The 26,066-nt window shown below is 48.8% G+C and overlaps 1 protein-coding gene across 4 annotated transcripts in view; it reads right to left on the reverse strand.

Annotated features, from left to right (window-relative positions):
- Positions 1-26,066, reverse strand: part of Eri3 (ERI1 exoribonuclease family member 3) — a 134,644-nt gene that overhangs the window by 69,350 nt on the left and 39,228 nt on the right. For all 4 annotated transcript variants that reach the window (XM_052718189.1, XM_052718188.1, XM_052718187.1 and 1 more), the window contains one exon: positions 22,021-22,112. In XM_052718189.1, coding sequence (XP_052574149.1) covers positions 22,021-22,112 — 92 coding nt within the window. The remainder of the gene's footprint in view (positions 1-22,020; positions 22,113-26,066) is intronic.

The raw sequence follows: 26,066 nt of genomic DNA on the forward strand, positions 1-26,066 counted from the left end.
AGACTCCTGTTCTTAGAGACAAGGGAACGGAGAGCCCGGTACAGACTCCTGTTCTTAGAGACAAGGGAACAGAGAGCCCAGTACAGACTCCTGTTCTTAGAGACAAGGGAACGGAGAACCCAGTACAGACTCCTGTTCTTAGAGACAAGGGAATGGAGAGCCAGGTACAGACTCCTGTTCTTAGAGACAAGGGAACGGAGAGCCAGGTACAGACTCCTGTTCTTAGAGACAAGGGAACGGAGAGCCCAGTACAGACTCCTGTTCTTAGAGACAAAGGAACGGAGAACCCAGTACAGACTCCTGTTCTTAGAGACAAGGGAACGGAGAACCCAGTACAGACTCCTGTTCTTAGAGACAAGGGAACGGAGAACTCAAATACAGACTCCTGTTCTTAGGAACTTGGGCTGTGAGAACCCAGTTGAAATGACAGGTTCACCTCAGAAAGCTGAAGGGAAATCCAGCTGTCCCTTCATCACCCTTCAAATATCTGACAGATGCTAACAGCAATCTGACCTCTGAGTTTCAGGAAGTAAACTAAGATTCACTTTTACAAAATGCATCATGTTTTTCTTTTCTTTTGTGACAGGGTCTCTCTACATAGCTCTGGCTGTCCTGGAATTCTCTCTGTAGCCCAGGCTGGCCTCGAACTCACAGAGATCTGCCTGCTTCTGCTTCCTGAGTGCCGGGATTAAAGGCTGCGTCACCACACCTGGTTGTCTTTCTTGAGAAGCGGGTTCCTTTCAAACACAGGTGGCACAGTAACGTTACCTATAACTAGCTTTCTGGAGGAGAATTTCTGGCTGGTGAAGGGGTATCCAGAGGTGGTGTGCCCAAATAGGGCCAAGGACCAAGGACATGATGCCATCAAACAAGGCTTCTAAGGGTGAGAGGTAGCCTGAGCAGCTGGAATGGAATCTCCTGAAAAGCAAACTGTAATTGGACCGTTTGAATCATATCATTTCCTTCTTTTTCTTTGATGTTCCTTACCCTTTGCATAGTGATCGCTAAGCTCACTGTTTCAGAAAAATCACACTGAGGTCTGGGTGTGAAGAGGCCACTGAAGCAGGAGGAACACAGGGGCCTAATCAGAAAAGGGAAGCAGCTCCTGTCTTATTTTCCTGTAGCCAACCTCAGCCACCTTCTAATGACTTTAGATGATGTCATGAGTCCTGTTGGTTCTGGCTAGCTCTGGAGAACAAGGGATTCCCTTTTCTGTGGGATTTCAATGGTACATGACAGCTATAGACATCACCTCCAGTTAGGAAGGGTCCAGACCAGTGGGATCCCGCCTGCTCCTCTTCCATAGGAGCCACAGTGAGAACAGACTGGAAAGAAAGATTGTCTAAACAGTCATTCATACTGAACATAGCTCACGTCTTCATTATGGTTTTTATTGCTGTGAAGAAACACCATGACCATGACAACTCTTATAAAGGAAAACATTTAATTGTGGGGGCTCACTTGCAGTTTCAGAGGTTTGTTCAGTCTATTATCATCAAGGTGGGGCGCATGGTGGTGTCCAGGCAGACATGGTACTACATGAGTAGCTGAAGAGTCCTACATCTTTCAGGCAACAGGAAGTCGACTGAAACACTGGGTGGTATTCCAAGCATAGGAAACCTCAAAGCCCGACCCCACAGTGACACACTTCCTCCAACAAGGCCATACCCACTCCAACAAAGCCACACCTCCTAACAGTACCACCCCTTATGAGATTATGGGGGCCAATTACATTCAAAGCACCACAGCCCAACAGTAATCCTGAGTGCCTCTCTGTACTCTATATCTGTTTGAGGTATGAAGGGGGAATATCAATCTTATTCAGGAGCTCCATGCATGAAATTTGCAGATCCAAGGAGAGGAGTAGGGTTGCTAGTGCTCCTCTGACTATTCTAGCCCTGTGACTCCCAGCATAAGCAGTACAAATATAGCAGGGCTCAGACTCAACTTCATGAAAGATACAACCAAGAGCTGGAACTTGAACTTCCAGGTATCTCATGGGAAGATAGCTAAACATCTTTATCATTCAATCCTACTCCAGCATAGAGAACACAAAGCAGGTTAGAGTGGTCACCATCCCCTACACAAACGAGGAAACAGATTCATCGAAGAAAAAGGATTTGCTCAATCATGCAACAAGCCAAGAACAGAACTAGAAATGGACTCTGAGGCTTCTAAATACATGGGTGTCAACTGCACATATTTTCCTAGAGACCTTGACTCATCCCTGAGAAGGCAAAGCTTGGAGCCTTGTAGAGGTGGGTAGGATGGTAGTTACTGCTCAAGGCCACATGTTTATTCAACATTCTTAGGAGCCCAAGGTTAGTGGCTATCAGTAGATACATGGATCCACTAATCTGGCAAAGAAAAGGGCAAAGGCTCCTGGCACAAAAGGTCCAAATACTGAGTTTCTACCAGATACAGATCCCAAGGAAAAGAGCCACTGGCAGTGGGCCCTGAACTAGCCTGCGGGCATAAACGTGCAGGCAAGTTTATGGTGCCCAGGTCTCCATGCAGCTGGATTCACTGGGCACAAAGCTCCCCAACTGCCCAAACATCATCTGGTCATGCTTATTACTGTTGCCCAATGAAATTTTATGCACCGAGTCCACAGGTGTGATTTCCCCTTCTTTATGAGGGGTCGGAATGACATCACTGATGGCCAATAGAAAAGACCCAATTATGTCCAGGCCATAAAAAGGAATGGGATTTTTTTCCCCACCAAATCAAAACTTCCTTCAGTTTCATGAATACAAGGGGCCCCTTTTAAGGACACCCTCCACCCCCCACATGTGCACACCAGTCCTGCCTGTGGGCTCTAAAGCAAGGTACATGATCACTCTTCAAATGCTGTGGGCCTAGAGCCAGAAAGGGCCTCTACCTTGGCATTTACCATGTGGTCTTACTCTTATCACACTGGCACTTCAAGTCACCAGAACAGAACTTCAAACCCTCCCTATCATCAGATGCTTGCCAGGCTCTTCTCTTCTCTAACTTCCCCAGAAGTTCCCTAACTGGGGAAATTAGAGAAGATGGGGTACTTCTTAAGTTTCCTACTGGTACTTTTAAACAACAAAACGAGAGCTTTTGCTTAGAAAGAAGAGAATACAGGAGGGTAGGACCATGAGAAAATGTCTCTCCCCACAGACCACAAAGCAAAGGGAGCCCCACCTTCCCCACCCCAGCCCTCATTCAGGCCTACCACCTGCAACTGAGCTGTTCAGCTTGGCCCAGACAGCCTTGATAGCAAACAGGTGTGGCTAGCTTGGCGCCAGCCAAAGCAGGGGAGTAGCTCATTAAGGGAGCCCCCACACCCCACCCTTTGCTAATGGGTATGACCAAGGTAGAACCATTGTAAGCAGGAACTCAGCTTTGAAGATTTGGTGAACGGAGCTTGGGAGAGTGCCTCTAGGTTTGAGTTGAGGAGACCACAGAGGTTTGACAGACAGACTGGCAGGCAGATACCAAAAGGCAGGTCCAGCCAGAGAGCAGGCACCTGTGCTGGAAGAGGTTGTGGACATTATTCCTTAAAGGTTTTGCTCTTTTCAAATTTTAACCAATAAACCCACCTTGAGAGCAGACTCAAGACCTTATAGAGGAGGGACCAGCCGGCTGGAGTCATCATCTACTCCTTTCTGTTTCATGGGAAAGGCCATGGCACCTGGATCTCAGAATGACTTGGATTGTCAGTCCTAATGGCCAATAGCACTGAAATGTGTACACATCACTCATCTGTAGAAACCACTGTGTTCCTGTGACATGTAGACAAGGAATGTCTCGAAGTCATCAGTGGACCATGAAGACACAGAAGCCCAGCTTTGGAAAGGAGTGGGTCAAGAGAAGCCAGAGCAAAGACCCTGCAAAGGGGCACCTCGGAGGTACATGCAGCTTCCTCATTTGCCCATTCCGATACAAACACTCAGAGTGTTGTCACCAGCTGTCCTACATTTCAGAGCCGCCACAATTTTCTACACTACTCTGTTAGTGAAGAGGCTGAGCTCCAGGAAGGACACCACACCCCTGGAGCCCTGTCTAGTGTACCACCTAGTCAGAGTGCCACAGTCTACATGACCTAAGTCTGCAGCCAGCGCATGCCAGCCACACCAACCTTAGCTGGGGACGTGGCTCTTTGTCTCTCCTGCTTCCATTCCCCACGCACAGGAGATAAACAGAGCTCGAGTGATGAACAGCCCCGCCTTTCACGATCACTTTTCCTCAAGTTGAGGAGAGTGGCTAGTGATGGATGGGCTAGAATTTGGTTATCAGGAAGAGCTGTCAGCCAGAGGTGCCTATCTCCTCCCCCACTACGCAGGGCATCATTACACTGTGGCATAGAGGTAAAATATGACCAAGGGGAGGGAAGGAAGAAAGAGGGAAGGCTGGGCTTCCAGACGGAGCAAATTGAGCAACAATGAGAGCAGGCATGAGGCTGGGACGTTAGTTATCTGCCTGTGACACCTTTTATCTCTGCACAAATTGGTCCTTCCTCCCCCACTGCATCCTCTTATACAAACAGAGGCAGACACAATGTGTCACCACTGCAATAGCACAGCAATTTAACCTGAATTAGTAAGGGGGTCAAGCTAGGAAATAGGGGTTTCTCATTTCAACAGGTTCCTTGTCTCAACTCTGAACCACCACATCGTAGGGAGGAGAGTGGAGAAAAAGCAGACTCATAATTGAATTCACTCACTTGGCCACTGTTGATGTATAAAAAATTAATGTTCAAGCCTCCTACTTACCAAAGCTAGTTATTCTCCATCTCACTTGCGTGACATGCCATGTCAAAAGACAAAACTGGCCGGCCCCAACCAGGTCTAGCACTCAGGGCTAGGAATCAGCAAGAACAGGGAGTAAGGGAAAGGCACGCTAGCCAGAAACTGAGGGCTAGATGCCTATAGGACAGGTTGCAGGAGAGTGCTGGATGCACAAAGAGTGGGAACTGTAGGATTACAGGTGCTGATCACATCAGAAGTGGTCCTTGACAGCTCAAGAACAGACTTATGAGCACACCTTTAATCCCCCAGCACTTGGGAGGCAGAGGCAGGTAGATCTCTGAGTTCAAGGTCAACCTAATCTACAGAGCAAGTTCCAGGACAGCCAGGGCTACACAGAGAAATCTTGTCTTGAAAAACAAACAAACAAACCAAACAACAACAAAAGAATCCATTCCCACCCCCCAAAAAACCTTCTTGGTCCAGCCTACAATGGAAGATGTGTAGTACGTCTTAGAGTAACCCCTCTCTGACAGAGAGCCCGGTCTATTGCATCGGGAATGGCTGCACTGCTGACATTGACTAGACTTGAGGAGGCAAGAGAGGAGCCTGGCCTGTTCTTCAGTGACCTCCACCATGGAGAGACCTGGAGCTGGAGAGGCCCTTGATGGGCAGGCAGTGCACCATACCACCATACCCCACCCCAATCCTGCTCTAGGGCTCTGTTGCACTAATTGGCAACTTGATCAAGTGGCCATTGTCCTTGAGCAAGGACATCACCTCTATTACCTCCTACTCTATGAGAATTAAAGGAGCCAGTCAAGGGAGACAGACTTTGAAACCAGGGGCTCAGAGGAGAGTTTTGGATAGAAGGTCAGCAGACATCAAACTTGCAATTTAGAGATGCTTCTGGGCCAGATGAGGCGAGGTGAGGAAAGATACTAGAAAAGTGATCTGGGGGTAAATGGCAAAGGGAAAGTTTCAGAATCACTCCGTAGCTTCAAAAAATGGACTGAAGGGAGGAGTTATGGATAAAGGAGGAAGCCAGGGACTCCTCTTTCATGTCTAAAAGCAAAGCACACAAATAACAGGTAGAAAAGCCAAGGGTTCACTCCAGACACAAAAACCACCACAGTTTTATGAGCACTGATGAGACCCAGGATGCTCAACTCAGGAGCTACTCAAACCAGGTTCCTATATTCAGAGGCTTCCAGGTCCATCTGGAAGACAGGTACAGCAGAAACACAGTAGTCTCGAAGTAACTGCTGAGGAAGGACCTCCTTGTTCCTGGTGATGGAGGGCAATACCCTGCAGCATTTGACAGAGAATCAGCTTCAAGTCCCTGTTCAACAAGCATGCGCACTGCCCCTCCACTGGCCTCTGCCAGCCCACAGCCCTGGGAGGATGCACTGCTGACTTACTGGCCCACTTTGCCTGCACACTTGCTCCCATCCTCTGGGATATCTGCAGGTTACAATTCCAACCACAGGCTTCAGAAAAGACGACATACTTGCTAGGGCCTGCTAAGGGTCAGGAGAGAGTACTCTTTGAAATACCAGCATGACAGCTGGCTCCTTGTCTGCCTCGTGCTCCCCAACCCCCTCCCCAAACTTGTCATGGTACAAGAAGTCTATAAGCAGCCCATCAGATTTAAATATCAGTGTGCGTGAAGCAGCAGCGAGAGAGCAAGGAAGTGGGGAGCAGACAGTGAGCGCCTCTGTCGCCACTGCTGTCAGAGAACACTAATGAATTTCACCACCAGCAGCCATGCTTCAGCTGGGGGCTGGGGGTGAGGTGACGGGTGGGGAGTTTCCTTGGGAGAACTCTGTCAGTACTAAAACATCTTTTCCCAAGGCCTTGCTAATATATGTTATTGAGGAACTGAGAACTATGGACCACCCAGGACTTCAAGAGGAGGAGAGACTGGGGCAAATCCTGATGTCCTCTAAAATAGGAAGGGACATACAACTGGGAGGCTGGAGGGAGCCAGCTAAGCCCCATTAGATGGGTGACCTCTGGCATGTCTCACCCCCTGCCGTCCCACCATCACCCAGGCTTATCTCAGAGGCCTTGGGCTGCTCCACTGGAAGGACAAGGAAAGGAAGGGCCCCAGGCAGCAAGAGGCAGCCTGGCCAACTTCCTGCCCACCCCGCTTCACAGCAACTGTAGCTAACTCCACAAGGAGGCCCAAGGAACATGTTACACACCATCCTTCTGGACCTGAGGAAGATGGGATGAGAAGACTCTACACCTGTTCCATAGGCAGCTAATTCTCTCTGTCCAGGAGACAGAGAGATGCTTACCTTCCAGAGACTTTCCCAAGATCCTAAGCAACAGATCCATGACTTGACTTCAGGTATATTTGCTGTCTCCTGTGTATCTTCTTCTGCCAGACCCTGCCCTTCTCACTCCTTCCCACTGGTGTACATGGCCCTTTGGCACGGCATAGTCCACAGCTGCCATATAGCACTAGGCTGGGCTCCAGGCCAGGGTGAACCCAGCCAGGAAGAGAAAGCTGTGGGACTGAGCCAGGTCATCACCTGGGAGTCGCCACAGCTCAGAGGACATGGATGCAGCAGAAGCCTTCCCTCGGGTGCCCTCTGCACAACTCTGATCAACAGTGTCTGATCTGGCAGCAACCTGCTGTGCAGGGGGCAGATGACATTTAATTTCCTCTTGGTTTCCCTACAGTACAGACGAAAGGCCGTCACCTGCGTCTGGGTCTGGCAGCACAGCTGGAACTGTTCCCAGACATGCTGCTAGGGAGAGTTCCCAAACAGAACCAGAATGTAGGCGGGTGCACTGGGATACCCCTCAGGCCAGGCTGCTAGTCCTCCCATGGAAAGCAAACCTCAAATCCCTAGAGCCAAACCATTGCTTGAAGGCTTGAAAGGAACTACACGCAGAGTATTTCCCATTTCCTTTCTTTTTATTAAAAAGATGAATGTATTATTTTATGTGTCTGAGTGTTTGGCCTGCATATATGTATATGCGCCACATGCATGTAATGCCTGAGGAGGCCAGAAGGGAGCATAGGATGCCCTGGGACTGGAGTTATAGAAGGTTGTGAGCCACCATGTGGGTGCTAGGAACTGAACCCAGGTTCTCTGGAAGAACAGCTAGTGCTCTCAACCACTGAGCCATCTCCCCAGCAGTTAGTACTCTTAACTAACAAAACATTTCTTCAGTCCCAGTAATTTATATTTTTTACGGGTATGGGTGTTTTGCTTGCATGTATGTCAGATACCCTAGGAATAGAGTTACAGAAGACTGTGAGCTACCAAGTCGGTGCTGGGAACCAAAACCGAATCTTCTGGAAGAGCAGCAGTGCTCTTAAGCGCTGAGCCATCTCTCCAGCTCTTTAGCTCCTAGCTTTTACAGCCCACCTACCGACTAGCTCTACTGCCAGTTCTCCCTCTGAACCCACCGGAAGCACTGACTGCCGCAGACACCTTGTGGAAAGTGTAACACACACCTCTCCGGTGCTGGAAATGCCCTGGAATCCTATCACCTGTACCTCCCAGTGCCTGTCTAGGCAAACAATAAGATAAGTACCTCTCCAGTGTCCATCCCATGGCACAGTGCTCACTTGTGTGGAAAGCGCTAGAGCTGCTACCAAGACCTGGACAGAGATCCTTACTATACAGAGTATCAGGGAATAGGGTAGGGAAGGAGGCTGAGCACCAGATAGGAGGCTTCCAGGGTACTTTGGCCAGTATCTTTGCTAATGGCCTGATTTCTTTTTGGCTAGGGAAACAACGAGCTCCCCAGCAGTTCAAGCTGTCTCCAAGATACCCCACACATCCTAGTGCAGTTTCTACCCGGCCTGTGGCTCTCTTGACCCTATGCCTGGACTGTGTTTGTATGGCCTACAATGCCCCCTGGAGGCTCTGAAGAGAGACATCCTCCTGGTACTCAGGGTCTGGAATATAGTCCAGCCGCTGCTTCATATAAGTGGACAAGGACACAGCTGTTGCCTTTAACCTCTGGCTGGTCCCCTGCCCTGACTCCAGCTCTCCTGCTCCTTTCAAGACGTGCAAGCACTCAGTCTGCACAGAGTACTGCTCCTGGCACAACAGCACTGGAACAAGCTTAGGGAGTCTAAAACCACGCTCTAGGAAGTTCTAGGCCTAGGGCTTTCAAGAGAGAGCTCAGGCAGGCTACCTTATGGACTAGGGAAGACTCGGGCCTGTTCTACCCTCCAGTGCCTCTCACTGTGTTTGTCGTCTTCTTTACTGTGTTTTCAGTCTACTTTGCCCGTCATTAGTTCTGATTACTTGTGCTCCCCACAGTCCCCTGCACACTAACTACTTCCTTGGCCTAGAATAGGTTTCAGTGGGCTAATTTCAGGCCTTCCATGGCAGTTTCCTACAGTATTCTTAGGGGGAAGCACTACAGTGGAAGGAATTGACATTTACAGGAACATGGATACAGTTGACACATGCCACTCTGAAATCAACATTTGGGGCACACCTGCTCCTATGATCAATCATCTAAAATTGATATCCAAAGAACCAAACAGACTGCATTTGACCAATCTTTGAGCCAAATGCAGCATATTACAACAGGAAATACTACTTCCTAGATGTTTCCAAATTCCGTATGTGGGAACATGGAGGCACAGAATAATCTCACCCCTGTCAAGAGTCTGTCCCCTAGCCAGCCAGCCTAGAAAGGAGCCATGAGCCCCACAGTTCTGGTTACACAACTGGAAATGAAAGAAGGTTCTTGGCTCCAGCCACCAAGCACACCACCTGAAACTCCTCCAGCCAGGTTTGCAAGGGGTAGAGAGGAAGCAAGAGATGATGTCCTTCTGGCTAAAGCCACTTGTTAACAGGCCCGAGATTCCTTTATCTCCAGGGAAAGGAAGGTAGCACTGAGCACTGCCCCCTCCCATGCCTCCCAGCAGGGCCAGGGAGGACAGCCATTAGTGTGTACCTCAGCAGACAATGGGGAGGAGAAGTCTCCAGAGCAAAGGACAACTGCAGCAATTAGAATGCAGGGAGGTTCAGAAGCTATTTAACTGGGTGACCCCTGAGGTCACTGCATCTGACTCCCATCCCTAGATAAATATTGTATGAGAGAGGAGGGGGCGAGCAAGGGAGCCGAGGCATCGCAGCTCCTCCTTCCCCTCCTTTCCAGGCGATTGATGCGATGTGCTGCCTCCAGCCACACACAACAGGAACATTATTTACAGCCCTGACAGTCAGAGCAATCACTCTGCTAACCAAGAGGGAATGGACAAAGTCGACTTACCCAAAATTGACTATGGCAATTGAGGAAGAAACCAGGTAGGTGGGGGAAGGGTGCTGAACTAACACAAGACACAAGGCTTCCCTTGCCCCCTGGGTCCTGCTGGAGCAGGCACGGTCACCCTTAAACCCTCATGTGTCGCAGGGGAAGCAGGTCTTGACTAGCAGAGTGAATTAGAGAAATGGGACATCCTTCCATCTCTCATCACTACCCGGGTGCTCTTGGCAAAGATGGAGCCCTGGCTACCTGCCCAAAGGAATCCAGACCGGCCACAAGGCACCTGCAGAGCCAGCTGGCCCTTAGCTGACCTGACAGGCGGAGGCCAAGACCATGGAAGTGAGATAGAGCGGACCGAGGCCAGGGTGGGGGGAGGACAGGAGCCCGAGAGCCACTCCTGCAGTCCTGCTCTAATGCACCCTGACACGCCTCTGAAGGCAGAGAGCTGTTTGCAGTCAGCACCGTGATTTGTTAGTAATTATTTCCATGGTGTCACATTGCTGTCACTCTGTTAACAAAGAGACAGGCTGCCTCGGGCTGCCTGCAAGAAAGAATCGCAGAGAAAAAGGCCTGTCAGACTCCCGGGATTCTCTGGGTTGGCTTTCTTCCCCAAGCCAACATCTTCGCCGGCTTTGGAAGAGTCAGTTTTACAGAACTATCAAGTCTGAGCTGTGTCACCCTTTAGCCAGGGACACTGAGAATTTATCCAACCTACTCACAGCTGCCCTTCCCAAACCTCTACAAAGCTAAGCCCCTTTACAAAACACAGGCCACCATGCCAACTGGAACACAAGGCTCCCCGGCCTTCAACCCCCAAACTCCATGCTCCTTGACTTTTCTGCCCCACAGCTGTGTCTGTCCTTTGCAGGTGCTCTGAGAAGCCTCACAAAAGAAACCCATTCTGACCAGACTGATACAGCTACGCTTTCAGCATGGTGGGGTAGGGAAAAACAGGACAGCTGAGAATCTTCCCTTTACTAATCCACCACCTGCATTCAAGAGCAAAGCTGTTCAGGTACCACGCCCTTCTAGCTTCCACAAGCCAGAGCCTCTGAGGAGCAACTGCAAGCTGACCTGCCTTCCCCAGGCCTGGACCAGCTTAGGTCTGCGAGGGAGAACTGGTAATGTCTCCATTACCCTGGCTGGGAATTAGAGGACAGATTGGCAAGCACTGACAAACAGAGGTCACTAGCCTTTCCAGGCACGGAAAGTTGGAGATGAATTCCCTCCTCTCACAGGGGGAATCAAGCTTCAGGAGAGTGGAGGGAAGCGCCACTACTGAGCAACTCATGTCACGCAACGGTAGCAGAGGTGGTGGCAGCAGCTAATGCCACCTCTAGCATCATGAACAGACAAGGAAGAGGGTCACAAGAGCCAGAGCTCTGTTAAAGCCGCTGCCACCAAGAACCCCACTAGACAGAAGAACCTGGACAGGATCAAAAGTGTTTTGGCATGAGAGTCTAAATGGCAGAGGGCGGGCCAGTTACATACAGGAGACTGCACCTCGATGAGGGCAGGCTGCTTGAGAAGGTCTCATGGCTTGTTTACCACCGTGCCCTTAATTCCTGAAACAGTGCAGGGCACACTGTGGGCACCTAACACTCATCTGCTGAAAGCAGAAATAAATGAGCCAGAATGGGCTCCAGAATAAAGAAGGAAGGCCACAAGGCCAAAGGACTGGAAATGGGTTTTAAAGGACGAGGGGAATTGAAACAAGTTGATAGGCAGAGATATTTTTATACCAAAATGAACATTCATGTACTCATTCAGCAAACATATGCTAAATATCCAAAGAAGGTAGATATCCCAACAACAAGAAAATAAAAGTGCACTATTACAAAAACAATAAAATATTAAACAACAAAAAAGGCCAAGCTGATTTATACAACCACATGAATTAAACTGTCATTACATTGTACAAAATAAGTCAAACACAGCAGTGTACAAATTTGTATGACTTAATTTCTATGAGGTCTTGTCAAGAATAGGTGACGCTAACCATGAGTAATTTAAGTCACAACAACGGTTAGTGGCAGGGGTAGGCGTGACTGACTGGGAGGGGCACACAGGGACCTTCTGAGATGATGGAAAAGAGTCTTGATTGGGATGATGGTGACACAAGTGTATACTTGTATACAAACTTATCATGTTATAAATGACATGTGCTTATATTTACATACTATACTATACTTATTTTATGCCTTGATTTGAGGGTGTGGAATACCAGGAACTGAACCTAGGTTTTCAGGCACGCTAAGCGAGCAATCTGCTATTGAACTACACATCCAGGCCTTTTTCTACTCTTTTGACATGAGGTTTCACAAAGTTGCCCAGGTTGATCTTGAACTGCTCTGTAGCCCACCCAGGTAAGCCTTGACCTTGTGATTTCCTTACCTTAACCTCCTAAGTGGCTGGGATTACAGGCCTGGACTATAAGGGCCTGTAGGCTCATATCATGTTTGTTTGTTTAAGACCAAAAACAAAAATTGATATTCAAGAGTCACAAAAATAATAGGTGAAGCCTTAGAAACACTGGTTTCAATATCTCATACAAAAGAAAATACTAATGTTTTCTGGGAGCAACAGTAGTTCCTTCTTAGGAGACAAGCCCTCCAGCCTTCATTCTGACAGAGAACACACATGCCTGTGAAATATCAAGACTCAAGAAGACTAAAAATGTTCCACACAAAGAGGAGCAGGGCCCAAGTCTTGGTCTAGGGGTGGTAGCTGGGAGGGAGGTTGCAATCCATGTCAGGTGAGCTCAGGAGGACAGGCAGAGAGAACCACATGCCCCAGCCATGTCCCAGATGGCTTCAAGGCCTCTAAAGCACCCTATCTGTCAGACTTTGCCACTGAGAATAAAGCCAGACTTCAAGAGTCTGATCTGGAGCCACAGACATAGGACCCAATTTGTCTTCCTGACAATCCAGGCATAGACTTGCTGGGCTAGCCCAACTCTGGGCTAAGAGGAAGGTCTCAGAGGGTCCAAGCCTGCTGCCAGCAAAGGAGGTGCTAAGATGCTCACAGATGGTCCCTGAGAGCTCTACAGATCAAATTCTAGGGCTAGAATTTGGGCAGCAACACTTGCTTCTGGACCACTTTTAAATAGTAAAAAACGATTCAGTCACCAATTCTGCAGCAGGCCAATGAGGACACTATTGCTTTCAATGTCTCAGAGCCTGATCAGTCATTAAGCAAACATCTTTTTTTTTTACTGGAGCTGAGGACCGAACCTAGGGCCTAAGCACTCTACCACTGAGCTAAATCCCCACCCAAGCAAACATCTTTATCTTTAACCAGTTTTAACTGGGCAAAACTTCCATTCAGGGGTTCCTATAATTCCTACAGTGATTTAAACCCTCTTGCACCTTCCCAGGGGTGAGAAGATGAGGCTGCCAACGGAGTTTTACTGTCACCCTAGCCAGAGTACCCAGAAAGGAGCAGCAGAGGCTCTGTCTACCAGACAGCAGATCTTCTCCTCCAGAGCCCCTCCACTCATGAACTCCTTCCAACGCAGATGACTACCCCAATGAAAGCTCCAAGGGAAGGTGGCATGGTAAGAGGCCTGTTAACCTGCAGTTCTAGGATGTCATGAAGAGTGCAAAAGGAGCAAAGACTGGGAACCAGGAGTTGTTCTGGCTACATTTCAGAAATGGATAATCCCTTTAACGCTGGTTCTAGGCCCAGACCTACAGGAGGGACCTTCAGATGTTTCTGAGTAGGCCAGCTCCAGGGGTGTCTGTGCTCACAGGCCGGGAGAGGGGGGAGCACCCTTCACTCCTCCAAGCCCAAGAACTCTCAGCCCAAGGAGCTGTCAGGCTAACGAGGCTACCCCACCACCACTCCATCTGAGCGTGGCAGGCTGCGCCGCACGACTGGCTTCAGGTGGCTCTTCTTTAATTAATGGCATCCCGGGCTCTGCAGGGACCTTCACCCCACAATGAATGGCCCTCTCTCATTAGAGGCAAGCCTGCCATGATGTATTCAGGGTGAGGGCCAGGATTCATTTCCCTGTCTGTGGGTTGGGGATGGGAGGGAGGAAGAGGCAGCAGGGAGATTTATATCGAGTGACTTGGATTAGCTGCAGCTGAAACATGACCCCATCAACTCAAGCTGCCTTCTTGAGGCTAACCCAATGCACCTCTGCTGACGAGAGTGCTCTAGGGAAACTGAAAGAAGGGCAGAAGGTCTGGATGCCATTCTCTCCGAGCTTCAACTCCAACTCCAAGGTCCAGAATTCCTCTACAACCTCTGAGACATCCTCTCCCCTGCCCCCACACATCTCATGTGCTCGGAAGCCTGTGCTGACTCGGAACAATCTTTCCCATCAAGAGCCTTGTCATGGCTGGGAGGCTGACCCACTAGACCCCTATGAAAAAGATGGAGGCTCTACCCTATGGCTTTCAGTTGGCTCTTCTGACTTCTGTAGTAAGCAATACACAGATCCCTTACTTCACAAAAGGGGTCTACAACATGGCTTTCCCCTTAACTGTTATCTGGATAGGACTCAGGTATGTTGCACCACACGGCATCTCAGACATCAGACCAGTTGGTACTAGAAAAAGGCAGGCATGAATTTGTCATAAAAACATGCCAACAGCTATCATTTCACTATGGTGATCCACTGGGCTGAATCCCGTTTCCAGGGTGGGAAGACTCTGGGCAACTCTGTTCTCTGCAAACATCTATCTTTACCTGTTGAGTCACCTTACTGGCCCAGCAACTCTATTTTCCTTCCTTCCACCTCTCCCTGGTACTATCTTACAGGATCACAGAAGAACTGACCTCCCAGGTAAAAGACAAAAAATTTGGGCTTTGAGATGTTACTGTTTACAAGATTGTCACACATTTTAAAAGAAGGCCACGCTGCTTGTAGGTACTCTGCTTGTACTTGACTGGTAGGATCTAGAAGCAAGGTAGATTAAGGCTACACAACACACAGCCCTGTCCACTGTTTATAAAGATCCCACTAAACTTGACTTTCAGTTTTGCTTGTGCATGGAGAAACAGCACGCTTCAGAATTCATGTGCTTTCCACTATATCCCCTTAGAATAGCAATTCACTAAGAGTTCTAGAAGGTGTGCCTTCACGTGCACCTGTGAGCTAATCCAAAGACTGCTTTGAAGGCCTGCTGTAACCTTAGGAGAGCCAGGGCAGGTGTCCATCATCTGCACACACACTCGGTGACTGTCAGCCATGCTTCTCCCTGGTCCATGAAGCAAGTGTTCATATACCTTTGCTTCCCTACTCAGAAAGAGATGTAACTCAGTTCCGCTTTGCTAAGCCCTATTTGGCAATGTGTCTAAACACATGCAAACTTAATTAGTTCAGGAGGGGAGCCCAAGTGCTTGCAGTGACAGATAAAAGTAACAGGGAAAGAGACAAGTCAGGACTGGCAGGGAGTTCTTACTCGGGTCCATTTCCCCAGCAGGCTGCTAATCAAAGGTGATGCAGCTCAGTTCTGGGGACTAACTGGCACTCTCATGAGTAAGGGGCAAGGCTTATAAGCTCAGTGGCATGATGAGATGCCATGAGTGCTTCTAAACATAAACCTAAGAATGAGGTGTCCAAAACGGTATTGCCTACAGCAGGCTCCTTCTAATAGACCAGAGGACCCAGGTATAGTGGCACCTGCAATTCTAATATTTGAGAGGCTGAGTCAGGAGGACAGTGAGTTCAAGACCATCTTGGCCTACAACAGTGAGACTCTGTCTCAAACTAAAAGCAACACAACAAAACAAACAAAACACAGTTCTGAGGATTCATTTATTTGTGGCCTTGCAAGAAAGCTCTCTGGCATCCCCAAATCATCCCCTATCCACGTCTGCTGCCCAACTACGCCTCCACACCAAAATGAACATAAAAGTCTACAGCTCCAATACCAGGTAAGATCACAGCCCAGGCTCTGACCCTCAGGGCAAACACGGGACAAGGAAGATGGATGTCCTACCAGATCACACAGTGTGGATCATGAAAATGAGAACTGCAACAGGTGGTCAATGACCATGGTTCAACACATGGTTCTAGAGCCAGAAGCTTAGACTCAAATCCCTGCTCTGCCAACAAACAGGTTATGTGTCCTTGACAGAATAATTATCCCTCTGAGCCTCAGTGTCTCAACTTATTTTTAAAATTAAAAAAAAAAAGTGTTACAAAAAGAAATATTTCAGGATTGCAGGATGGCTGAGCAAGTAAAGAACAGCTCTTGCTGCATGCCTTACTGAGTTTGATTCCCAGAATCCACATGAAGGAGAGAACAGCTCTTGCTGCATGCCTTACTGAGCTTGCTTCCCAGAATCCACATGAAGGAGAGAACAGCTCTTGCTGCCATGCCTTACTGAGTTTGATTCCCAGAATCCACATGAAGGAGAGAACTCATTCCCCTGAGTGTTCTCCTCTGACTCTTGGCTCCATGGCAGTGCATACAGACCCACATGTGCACTTGCAGGCACATGTACACACAAAATAACTTCATTGATAGGACTGTGGTGAGAGTTAAATGTGTAAGCAGCACAAAAGATCACTGATACACAGGACGTGCTCATAAACAAAGGCTGTGTTTACTCTTTGCTTTTAACTCTTTCAGGAGCCCCAGCCTGCAGTCCCAGAGGCACAGACCTCTTTGATAGAGTACTTCATACTGGGCCCAGGAACAAGCTCCTTCTCCCCAGCCCAGCACCAACCCAACACCCAGCACCCTTCCAGAGCAGATATTCTACAGGACCACTTAGTTGTCCTTTGTTCAACAAACTAATGGGCTAGGTGGCATAGTTCAGTGACCAACTGTATGCTTAGCATGTGAGTTCTTGGGTACAGTCCCCAGCACCCCCCCCCCAAAAAAAAACCCAACTATTTACCAAACTACTGTCATACATCAAGCTTTGTCTGATGATTGTAAGTGTTTGCAATCTAGTGAAAGAAACAGACAAGTAGAGGCAGCTGTAATAAAATGTCGTGAAGGCATCAGTAAACAGTAAAAAAAAAGTAAACACAAAAGTGAGAGGAGGTAGAGCACTAAGGGAAGGAAGCAAGATCCTTGCTGATACCTTGAAGGTACCAGCAGTATGGACTGGACCTGGAGGGTACAGTGAAGCAGAGGTGTGACCTGACCAGAGCCAGAGCCTACAACAGATTCTCTGGAGGAACCTCTGGGAAGTGTGGGCAACAGGATTTGCAGACTAACTGGCCGTGGCAAGGCAAGGGTGGTTCTCAGGTTTCTGACAAGGCAGCTGAGTGATGACACCATGGGAGGGTGTGAGGGGAGGAGCACAGACAGTTCTCCTGGCCTGTGGAGGGATAGGAGGCATCTGTGTACAAGGCTTGGCCACTCGAGGAGCTGATGGAGCAGATCTCTTGTCTCCAGCAGGATCATATTGGTTCTAATTTATCTTGGAAAAAAGACTGGAAACCTCAGTGCATAGACAGGTGAAGACCCAGCAAAAGCCCAGACCACTCTGATGAGAGCAAGAACGAAGGTAAATGAAAGCTAGGACAGGATCAAAGCAACACCAACACGTGTGGAGTGTTTAATCCCAGCACTGGGTGGATGGGGGGAGGGCAGAAACAGGCAGATCGCTGTGAGTTCAAGACCAGCCTGGTCTACATAGCTAAGTTCCAGGACAGCCAGGGCTACACAGAGAGATCCTGTCTCAAGGACAAAAATACCAAACTTAGGAAAAAACTAAGAAAAAGTGAACTGCAAAAGTGTGTAAGGAGGAGCCAAAGACTCAGAAGACACAGTTAAAGACTATCATGTCAAGATGACATGATTAGCTCTACTGAATGAGCCTAGAGGACCCAGCCTGACCCACCGCCAGCACCCTCAAGAGAACTCCTAGCCCACAGTGCTCTCCAACTGTATGGGTCTATCACTGAGTCCCTTCACTCCAGGTACCAGCAGCAGTCTTGCTCTTCAACTTGACTATAACCACTCAGGGCACACTCTCCACACCAGCAGTGGGTGGCATACAGTCAGCAAAGTCCCTCACTCTGCAGACTTTCTGAAAACCTCAGGTTCTCTAGGTCCATCTCTGCAGAGTACAGGCACAGGGCATAGCATGGACATCCTAGATGTCATGGAGAGAAACTAAGACCAATCAATGCCAGCCCTGCACTTACATGTAGTGGGAGAGCTTCCTGTACTAAAGGTGAGCTGAGTCTCCACGAAGGTCCCCTGAACCAACTCTAAACAGACCTCAGCCCCTCCTGAACTCAGGATAGTGCTTGATTATCCAAAACGGGGCCTCTTTGCAAACTGCACCGAGGCCTGTGCCTCCCTCCAGCCAGCTTTGCCTCCAGTCTTGTCCTCCCTCATTTGCCCCTTTTCTTAGATCAAAAGCCCACCTAGGAAGCCTCTGGTCTACTTCTCAAACATATGCTGTTCAGCTGGTAAGCCTGGAGCTTCAGGCCAGAGGCTAGAACTCAAGTTATTTCAAATGGCTGCCTGTGCAGGTCTCACTCCTCACCATCCACAAACGCTACCTCTCCACCACCCCAAGGTTGGACATTCTCCAACTGGCTAAGCAAAGGAACAAGAAACCCCTTGGGGGAGCTTCAAGGAACAACAGGTAAAATGAGGAGAGGTCAGTCAGGGAAGGGCAGGGAGTTAAACTAAACCCTAATAAATATCTTTTCTATAAAAAGTATAGAAGAAAATTAAAGCCAGGTGGTGGTGGTGCACACCTTTTATACCAGCACTCGGAAGGCAGAGGCAGGTGGATCTCTGAGTTTGAGGCCAGCCTGGTCTACAGAGCAAGTTCCAGGACAGCCAGAGAAACCCTGTCTCAAAAAAACAAAACAAAACAAAAAAGTATAAAAGAAAATTAAATCCACCCCCACTAACTAAAACTCACCATAACAGTACCTGTGGCTACAGCATCAAGCCCTACAAACCCAGAGCAACACCTCATCCAGCTCTGAGGAAAGGCGGACACAAAGCGATTTGTCAGGATGAGAGCAGATCTCTTTGCTCCGGTGGGATTTTTACCGCCACTTCAGCTCCCGTCTCAGTGCTGCACTAATCAGGCCTTTCCCAACAACACTGATGTGAAGCAGCTTTGGGGGCTAGAGGAACAACAGCAAGGAGAAGGAGCCGTGGCTTCCGGAAACTAGAGTGGGAAATGAAAACATTGGCTGAATTCCTTCGACTTAGTTAAATCTGGAAATGGATGTCAAAATACGAAGTCAGCCACATACTAAGAAGTTATGAGTGTCAATTTCACACAGCCTTGTCAGGCTCAGCAGCAGCCTTTGCCAGGCGCATAGTACAGGGCAGCTCTGCTGAGAGCCACTGACAGCCCCTACCAAGGCTCCAGAACACAAATAAGCAGTGCACAGTCACGCTGCACTGCTTACCTTTTCTCTCTGGCTGCTTTTATTTTGTTACACATTTAATTAAGAGCTTTCCCAGCAGTTACGCCAGTCCTGCTTCTAAAAGGCAGTCACAAGCCCCTCCTCCCCCACTCTGCCACCCAGCAGCTGCTGCCTCTGGCATACCCTTCTCCAACGTCAAACTCAAGTAAGTGCAAACTGTGAAGTCTTAGAATTCCTTTCGAAGTGGTTGAGTCTTTACCTCTGTGAGCCCCAAAGTGTTCTGCTTTGCCTTATTTGTTTGCTGTGTTTATAAAAGGGAGACATCGCCTCCTACCAGAGACAGTGGTTAAGACCAAATGACATACACACTTGGATTCTGCAACCCAATCCAGGCATCACAGAATGGCAGTGCAGCACAGAACCCAAAGGCTGGACTGGTGCTGCAGGCCAGAAGAGGCTAGACCAAGGACAGCGCCCTCTGAACCCTGCCTCTCCATCTCCAAACTGAGGAGGCCCAGCAGCAAGGTCTCGAGTCCCATGTACATCAAGTTGTCTGCACGCGTGCTTGCACACACCACTCCCAAATGATAGCAGCAGATTCAGAAGCACCAGCACTGAGACAATGAAGATACCAGGAGGAGAACACAGGAAGAGGAGAAGTCCTGCCTGGAGAGGCTACCTGGAGGAACTGGGGCCCTGGACCAGGTCAAAGCATCTTCCATTTGGGCCATGTGACCCCCCAAAATCTGGGGTATTAGCCTGAGCCTGCCCCATCTGAATGGTTTCTCCTGGGTCAGAGCCTCCACGTAAGACTCTCTAGGCTTCAAAGCTACATAGGATACACAAATGAGAAGAGCTTTCCTAGGCTGGGGTACAGCTCAGTTGGTAGGGTGTTTGCATGCACAAAGCCCTGGGTTCAGTAGCCAGCACCACAAATACCAGGTGTGGTGGAACACACCTACAATCCCAGTACTTGAAAAGTGGAGGCAGGACGATCAGTAGTCATCATATGTAGTGAGTTCAAGGCCAGCCTGGGTTAATTATATACAAGATCCTGTCTCAAAAAACAAAAAAACAGGGCCGGGCGGTGGTGGTGCACGCCTTTAATCCCAGCACTTGGGAGGCAGAGGCAGGCGGATCTCTGTGAGTTCGAGGCCAGCCTGGGCTACCAAGTGAGTCCCAGGAAAGGCGCAAAGCTACACAGAGAAACCCTGTCTCAAAAAACCAAAAAACAAAAAACAAAAAGGGAATACCCTTGCCCTCTCAATTTCTCCATCAATGCCTCTGATTCAGATCTGCTTCCAGACTTCCAGACCCAGTCCGCACCATTCGTCTGTCATGTGGGAGGCCAGAGACTCTGGAGCAAACCTAGAGGTGTACAGCTAGTGTATGTACACACACTTGAGTGCTGTGTGCCCATGTGCTCTGCAGATCATTCTTCCTGACTCCCCCACAAATCCAGCTAAGGTTCAAAAGCAGATGTGACACCCACCGGGGGCCTAAGCTCACCTCAATGACCAGGGTCTAAAACACACACAAGGGACCCTGGTGAGAATGTATTACCTGATTTGGTAGGAATAGCCACTGCAGTCACTATACCTCACTCCTACCAACATCCCCCCACAACCCCCCCCCCCACAGAGGGCGGGGGGGGAGGGAGAGGGAGAGGGAGGGAGGGAGAGAGAGAGAGAGAGAGAGAGAGAGAGAGAGAGAGAGAGAGACTCTGCCTGCTGCTGCTTTAGTCACAAAGAACACAGTGATATTGATTCTCTCCACCCTCAGCAAACAGTGCCCCCACCCCTTTGGTCCCCCAGGGGCTGTCTGAAGCCAGGTGTCCATGAGGACAGACAAGAAGCACAAGTGTCAGCCTAGCAGAGGAGCCTGTCCTGTTTTCCACACCCAGATAGAACAGGATCAGAAGACAAAGGAGAAGCAGTGGGGACAAAGGGAGAGAGAGAGGAGGGTGACTTGGGCAGCTTCCCAGAAGCAGCCCTCTCGAATCAGACCACCAGGCTCTCAGCTAGATAACCAGGTCTCACAATGCAAATAATAGGGCAGCACAGTAACAGTTAGGAGAAAGGACCTTGGAGCCAACTGCTGTGTCTGAATGCTGGCTGTGTGGTTCTGGGAAAGTTACTTAACTTCTCTGTGCCTTAATTTCTTTAACTATAAAACAGAAGTAAAAACAGTACCTACTTCACAGTACTGATGAATGAGTTCTTATTTCAGAGCACTCCAAATAGTAAATACTATGTATTCTGTTTAAAAGTTTTGTTTTGTTTTGTTTTGTTTTAAATAAAATGAAGAACAGCCGGGTGGTGGCCACACACACCTTTAATCACACTACTCGGAAGGCAGAGGCAGGTGGATCTCTGTGAGTTTGAGGTTAGTCTGGTCTACAAAATGAGTTCTAGGACACCTGGGACTGTTACACACAGAAACCCTATCTCGAAAAACCAAATATATGTGCCCCCCCCCCAAATCCTCTTTTAATGCTCTTCTCTGGGTCAGTAACATGCAGGCCAGCAATTAGAAGGGCTGTTGTGAGCAGCAAGACTTGTCAAAGGCCCCTAGCTGGTCCCTGCCCTGTTGCAGAGATGCCTAGTAGTCACAGCTCCCAGCCTTTCTCAAAGACCCAGGGACCCCTGCTGCCCAGCAAGCTTGAACATTTAAGCCCTAAAAGACAATGCCTGGTCCCTTAGATGCCAAGCCCTGCAGCAAAGAAGCCCTCTACATACTCACATGACTTTCAAGTCCCAGTCTCCGCAGGTGACAAAAATTGACTTGACGTTGGGATCTAAGAGGCCTTCCTTCGCCATCCACTCATCGACCCTCTGGAAAGTACACAAGAACAGATGAGATTGTCCTTTTTCTGAGCCTATGAATAGCCCCAACAGTGACACGTAGATAAGCCATTTGTAATCAGAGCAGAAGGAATGGTAATCTCACCCAGCTGTGCTGAGCTGTGTGCTCTTAGCCCTGGCCTGGCTCTGGACTACAGAGGTTCTTAAAGGATGATCCCTTTGAGAAGACATCACAAGTCTGTGTGTGGTGGGAGAGGGAGCCCCTCTACCCTTCAATGTATGACAGCCTACCCATGATCCCAACTGGCAGTCCAAACACCTTTCTCTGACTTGACTGTCTCTTTCCCTGACTGTTATACTAAGGCACAGCCCAGCACAAACACAGGCTGTCCTGGGCCATAAGAACAGGGCAGTAAGAAGCCACAAGCAGTACCTTACCTATAGTCTTGTTCACACTCATGCTATTTCACACTAACAGTAAGTGCTTACTAACTGTGTTTATGAACCTAGCTATTCATCAAGCAAAGATGGAGTCCCTTTCCCTTCAAAGGAGGTCCCAATGATGGGCTGGAAAACAGGCTCTATTTTGCATTTCTCCTTTTCTTAGCCAAGGGTTCAAATTCAGCAGAGTATTTTGAAGATTGAGCTCAAGTGCTGCACAGGGAAAGAAAGCATTCCTAAGCACACCTAAGTCCTTCTCTTCATGCCTCCAGCTGATTTTACTGTTTGCACTCACACTGGAGTACAAACACAAGCATCGGTATATAACAAGAGAATTATCATAAAGAATTCATGAAGCATTGCCTATTTTTCAGAAGATCCCAGGCACAGGGAGGGAGTGCAGCCAATAAGACCATGGATTCTACTTGCATGGGATGATTATTTCTTAAGTCTCTATCATACAGTAGTTAGAAACACAGAATTGAAAGCAACACACATCTAGGTTCCAATCCTTGGCTCTTCCTTATCCTGGTTATGTTGTTGACTGGAAGTAATTTAAAAGTCATTTAATACCACTGTACCTCAGTTTCCTTCATCTATAAAACGGGGTAAGATGACAATCCTTCCTGAGTTGTTCTGAGAATTAACTGTGATGATGTGTCAACACCTCCCCTACAATAGACAGGAGGCTGAGAGAAGAGGAAGGGAGTTGGAAAAGTGATTGGACTGCTGCAGGACCAAGAGGAAGAACACTCCTGGCAACAGTACAGACATGGTGGAATGACTACGTAAGAAGTGACTTCCAGTCTGTCTTCCCTAGCAGACTGTAAGAATGCAAGGGGCATCTGTGTGTGTGTGTGTGTGTGTGTGTGTGTGTGTGTGTGTGTGTGTGTGTGTGTGTGTGTGCGCGCGCGCTGGCAACAGTACAGACATGGTGGAATGACTACGTAAGAAGTGACTTCCAGTCTGTCTTCCCTAGCAGACTGTAAGAATGCAAGGGGCATCTGTGTGTGTGTGTGTGTGTGTGTGTGTGTGTGTGTGTGTGTGTGCGCGCGCGCGCGCGCTGCTTCATTCACTGTCCTAATCCCAAACCCAGACCTGGATTTAATTCCAAACAAATGTGTTGCCAGGCATGATGGCACACATCTGTAATCTCAGCAGTTTGGAAGCTGTGGTGTTGAGGATCACAAGTGTGAGGCAGTCTGAGCTACAAAGACAGTTCAAAACCAGCCTGAGCTATACAGTAGACCCTGTCTCAAAACAACAGATACTTGATGACTAGAACATTAACAGACAGAAGTTTAGTGAGCCAAGCCTAAAGTGCAGAAAAAGCTGGAAATGCAGTCAGACCAGACTGCAGAGGGGCTGTGTGCTCAGCAGTAATGGAGAGCACATGTGGGCTGCAATGAAGAATCCTCCATCTAGCAGGTGTAGCTAGCTCCCTTGGCACTTCTGAGATGCTAGAGGCACCCATAAGAAGACCAAGAACCCACTCAAGTTCCATGGGAGGCTAGTTCCCAGAGTGTCAGAGCTGCTCCCTGGTTCAACTGTGTAGACCACAGTCTCTAAACCCTCTTCATAGTCTGCATCTATCTATGCCTACGAATCTTCCCCAGCCCAGGAACCTCCTAAGCAGTGAGGCTGGGTACTCCACTGCTGATTGTCTTCTCAGTTCTCTGGCTTAATCCCTTATACACATGTACACACATGTGCAGACACACACCATCACATCTTTACCCAAGGTCATCTAAAGAAAAGACAGACTTCATTCAAGAGAAGTGATAAGATCAACCCAGAGCTTCCTAAATCCCTAAAACCTTGTGTTAGTTGGCTGACTCTATACACTCAAGTAAGTGTCCCACATGATAGGATGCTAACCTCCCAATTCACAGTGGGAAAGGAGATGAGGACAGGACAGGCCGACAGAAGGACTCAGCCAGCATGACCATCTTTGTCCCAAGAGGCACTTACACTCCACCATGTGGCAGAAACTTAGTGAGCATCTTTCCGTGTGAGTCTGCCCAGACACTCAGGCCTGACCTCCCTTGCTCTGCCTAAATGAAGAAAAGCAACAGGAGGCACAAGACAACTGTCTGTTCAGTAGTCCCTCCCATCCCCGGCAGGGTAGTGGGCCCAGCCTGAGCTCTACTCCGAATAGACGAGTCAGGTAAGCATCTTGCTGGCTGCTTTGATTGGGACAAGAAATTCACATTTTAGTTCTGTAACTGACTCAGGACTAACAGGACTGATATGGTGTCCTTGTTCTCCAGAAACTACTCAGATTGATGCTTGAAATCTTCCCTCCTCACCTACAAAGTCTAGGAGTGGATGACATTCAGAACATCCTAAGCACCCTACTCCAGGAAGGTATCTTTTGAACACCACATCTCCCCTCAATTCAACCATTACTTTAATGACCCTGGTTTGGAGCTGACCTAGAACATTCTGCCAGGACTCCAGCAACAGACATTCCTGGGAAACGCTGTCAGTCCTCTATTCTCCCTTCTTAGAGCAAGGCTGGTTGGGGATACTGTTGGCAAAGAGCAACCATACTGAGGGGATCCCTCAGTCCTAGCATGGACTACCTCTCTACAGGACAGTAGGGAAGGGAGGCAAATAGAAGTTCCCTTCTTTGCCTTCTGCCATCTATTGCAAGTGCCCTCACCATGGCCAAAACTGAGCTGACATGCCTGGACCTCTAGACTCCAGGAATACAGAGTACTCATTGCCACTGAGGTAAACCGAGTCTGCCTTTCAGACCTGCTCTATCCCAATGGTTCCAGGATGTTCAGGCCACAATGCTCCCCCAGAGGACAGGATTCATGGCTAAGGGGAGATGTCTCCCTTTTGATCCCACAACTCCGCTTCTTCGCTGTCCACTTCCCATGCCAACATGCCTTGCTATTCCTCCTAAACACTGATAAGGTCTAAGCTTTGGATTTACAAGTCTTACAAACAAAGCGTCCAACGAAATCCACAGGCTTGCTCTTGTCTGCCTCCTCTACAGAGCAGGGCTGGGAAGGAACCTTTTTTCTTAGAAAACCCTGAGGCTGGAGGGGTAGAGGGGAGGGAGGCTGAGACCAAGCATAGCCTCTTCCTTACTCCCGCAAGCCAGAGCATAGGAAGCAGCGCCTTAACCTTTCCCAGTTCCCTGAGGAGAATATCTAAGAAGTGTGGTCTCTGCCAAGAGTTCTAAAGTCTTTAATTTGATTTCCCTCACATAGGCAATTGTTGTAATTATTCTGATTAGGAATCATTACCCAGTGCAGCCTCTGCACCCGACAGGCACATGGCAGCATCCTGCAGCAAGCTGCGGTGGGGCCGGCAGCCGGCTGCAGCTCCTGGAGGAGCTGACAGCAAACAAAAGCCATCGATGGGAGTTCTGGGTGAGTTAATGAAGTGCTCACATGCCACAAGAAGCCAACACCAAAGCTAAACAAAAACACCTCCAGTCCCTGGGGCTAATCCCCGCAAGGCTGCAAAGCAGCTAGCTCCCCTGCCCCAGCCCACCCAGTGCAGGCCGACAGACAGCACAGGGCTGTC

The sequence above is a fragment of the Peromyscus californicus genome, unplaced genomic scaffold, assembly GCF_007827085.1.
Source record: "Peromyscus californicus insignis strain IS unplaced genomic scaffold, ASM782708v3 Scaffold_5__1_contigs__length_169319896, whole genome shotgun sequence".
Lineage (NCBI taxonomy): Eukaryota > Metazoa > Chordata > Mammalia > Rodentia > Cricetidae > Peromyscus > Peromyscus californicus.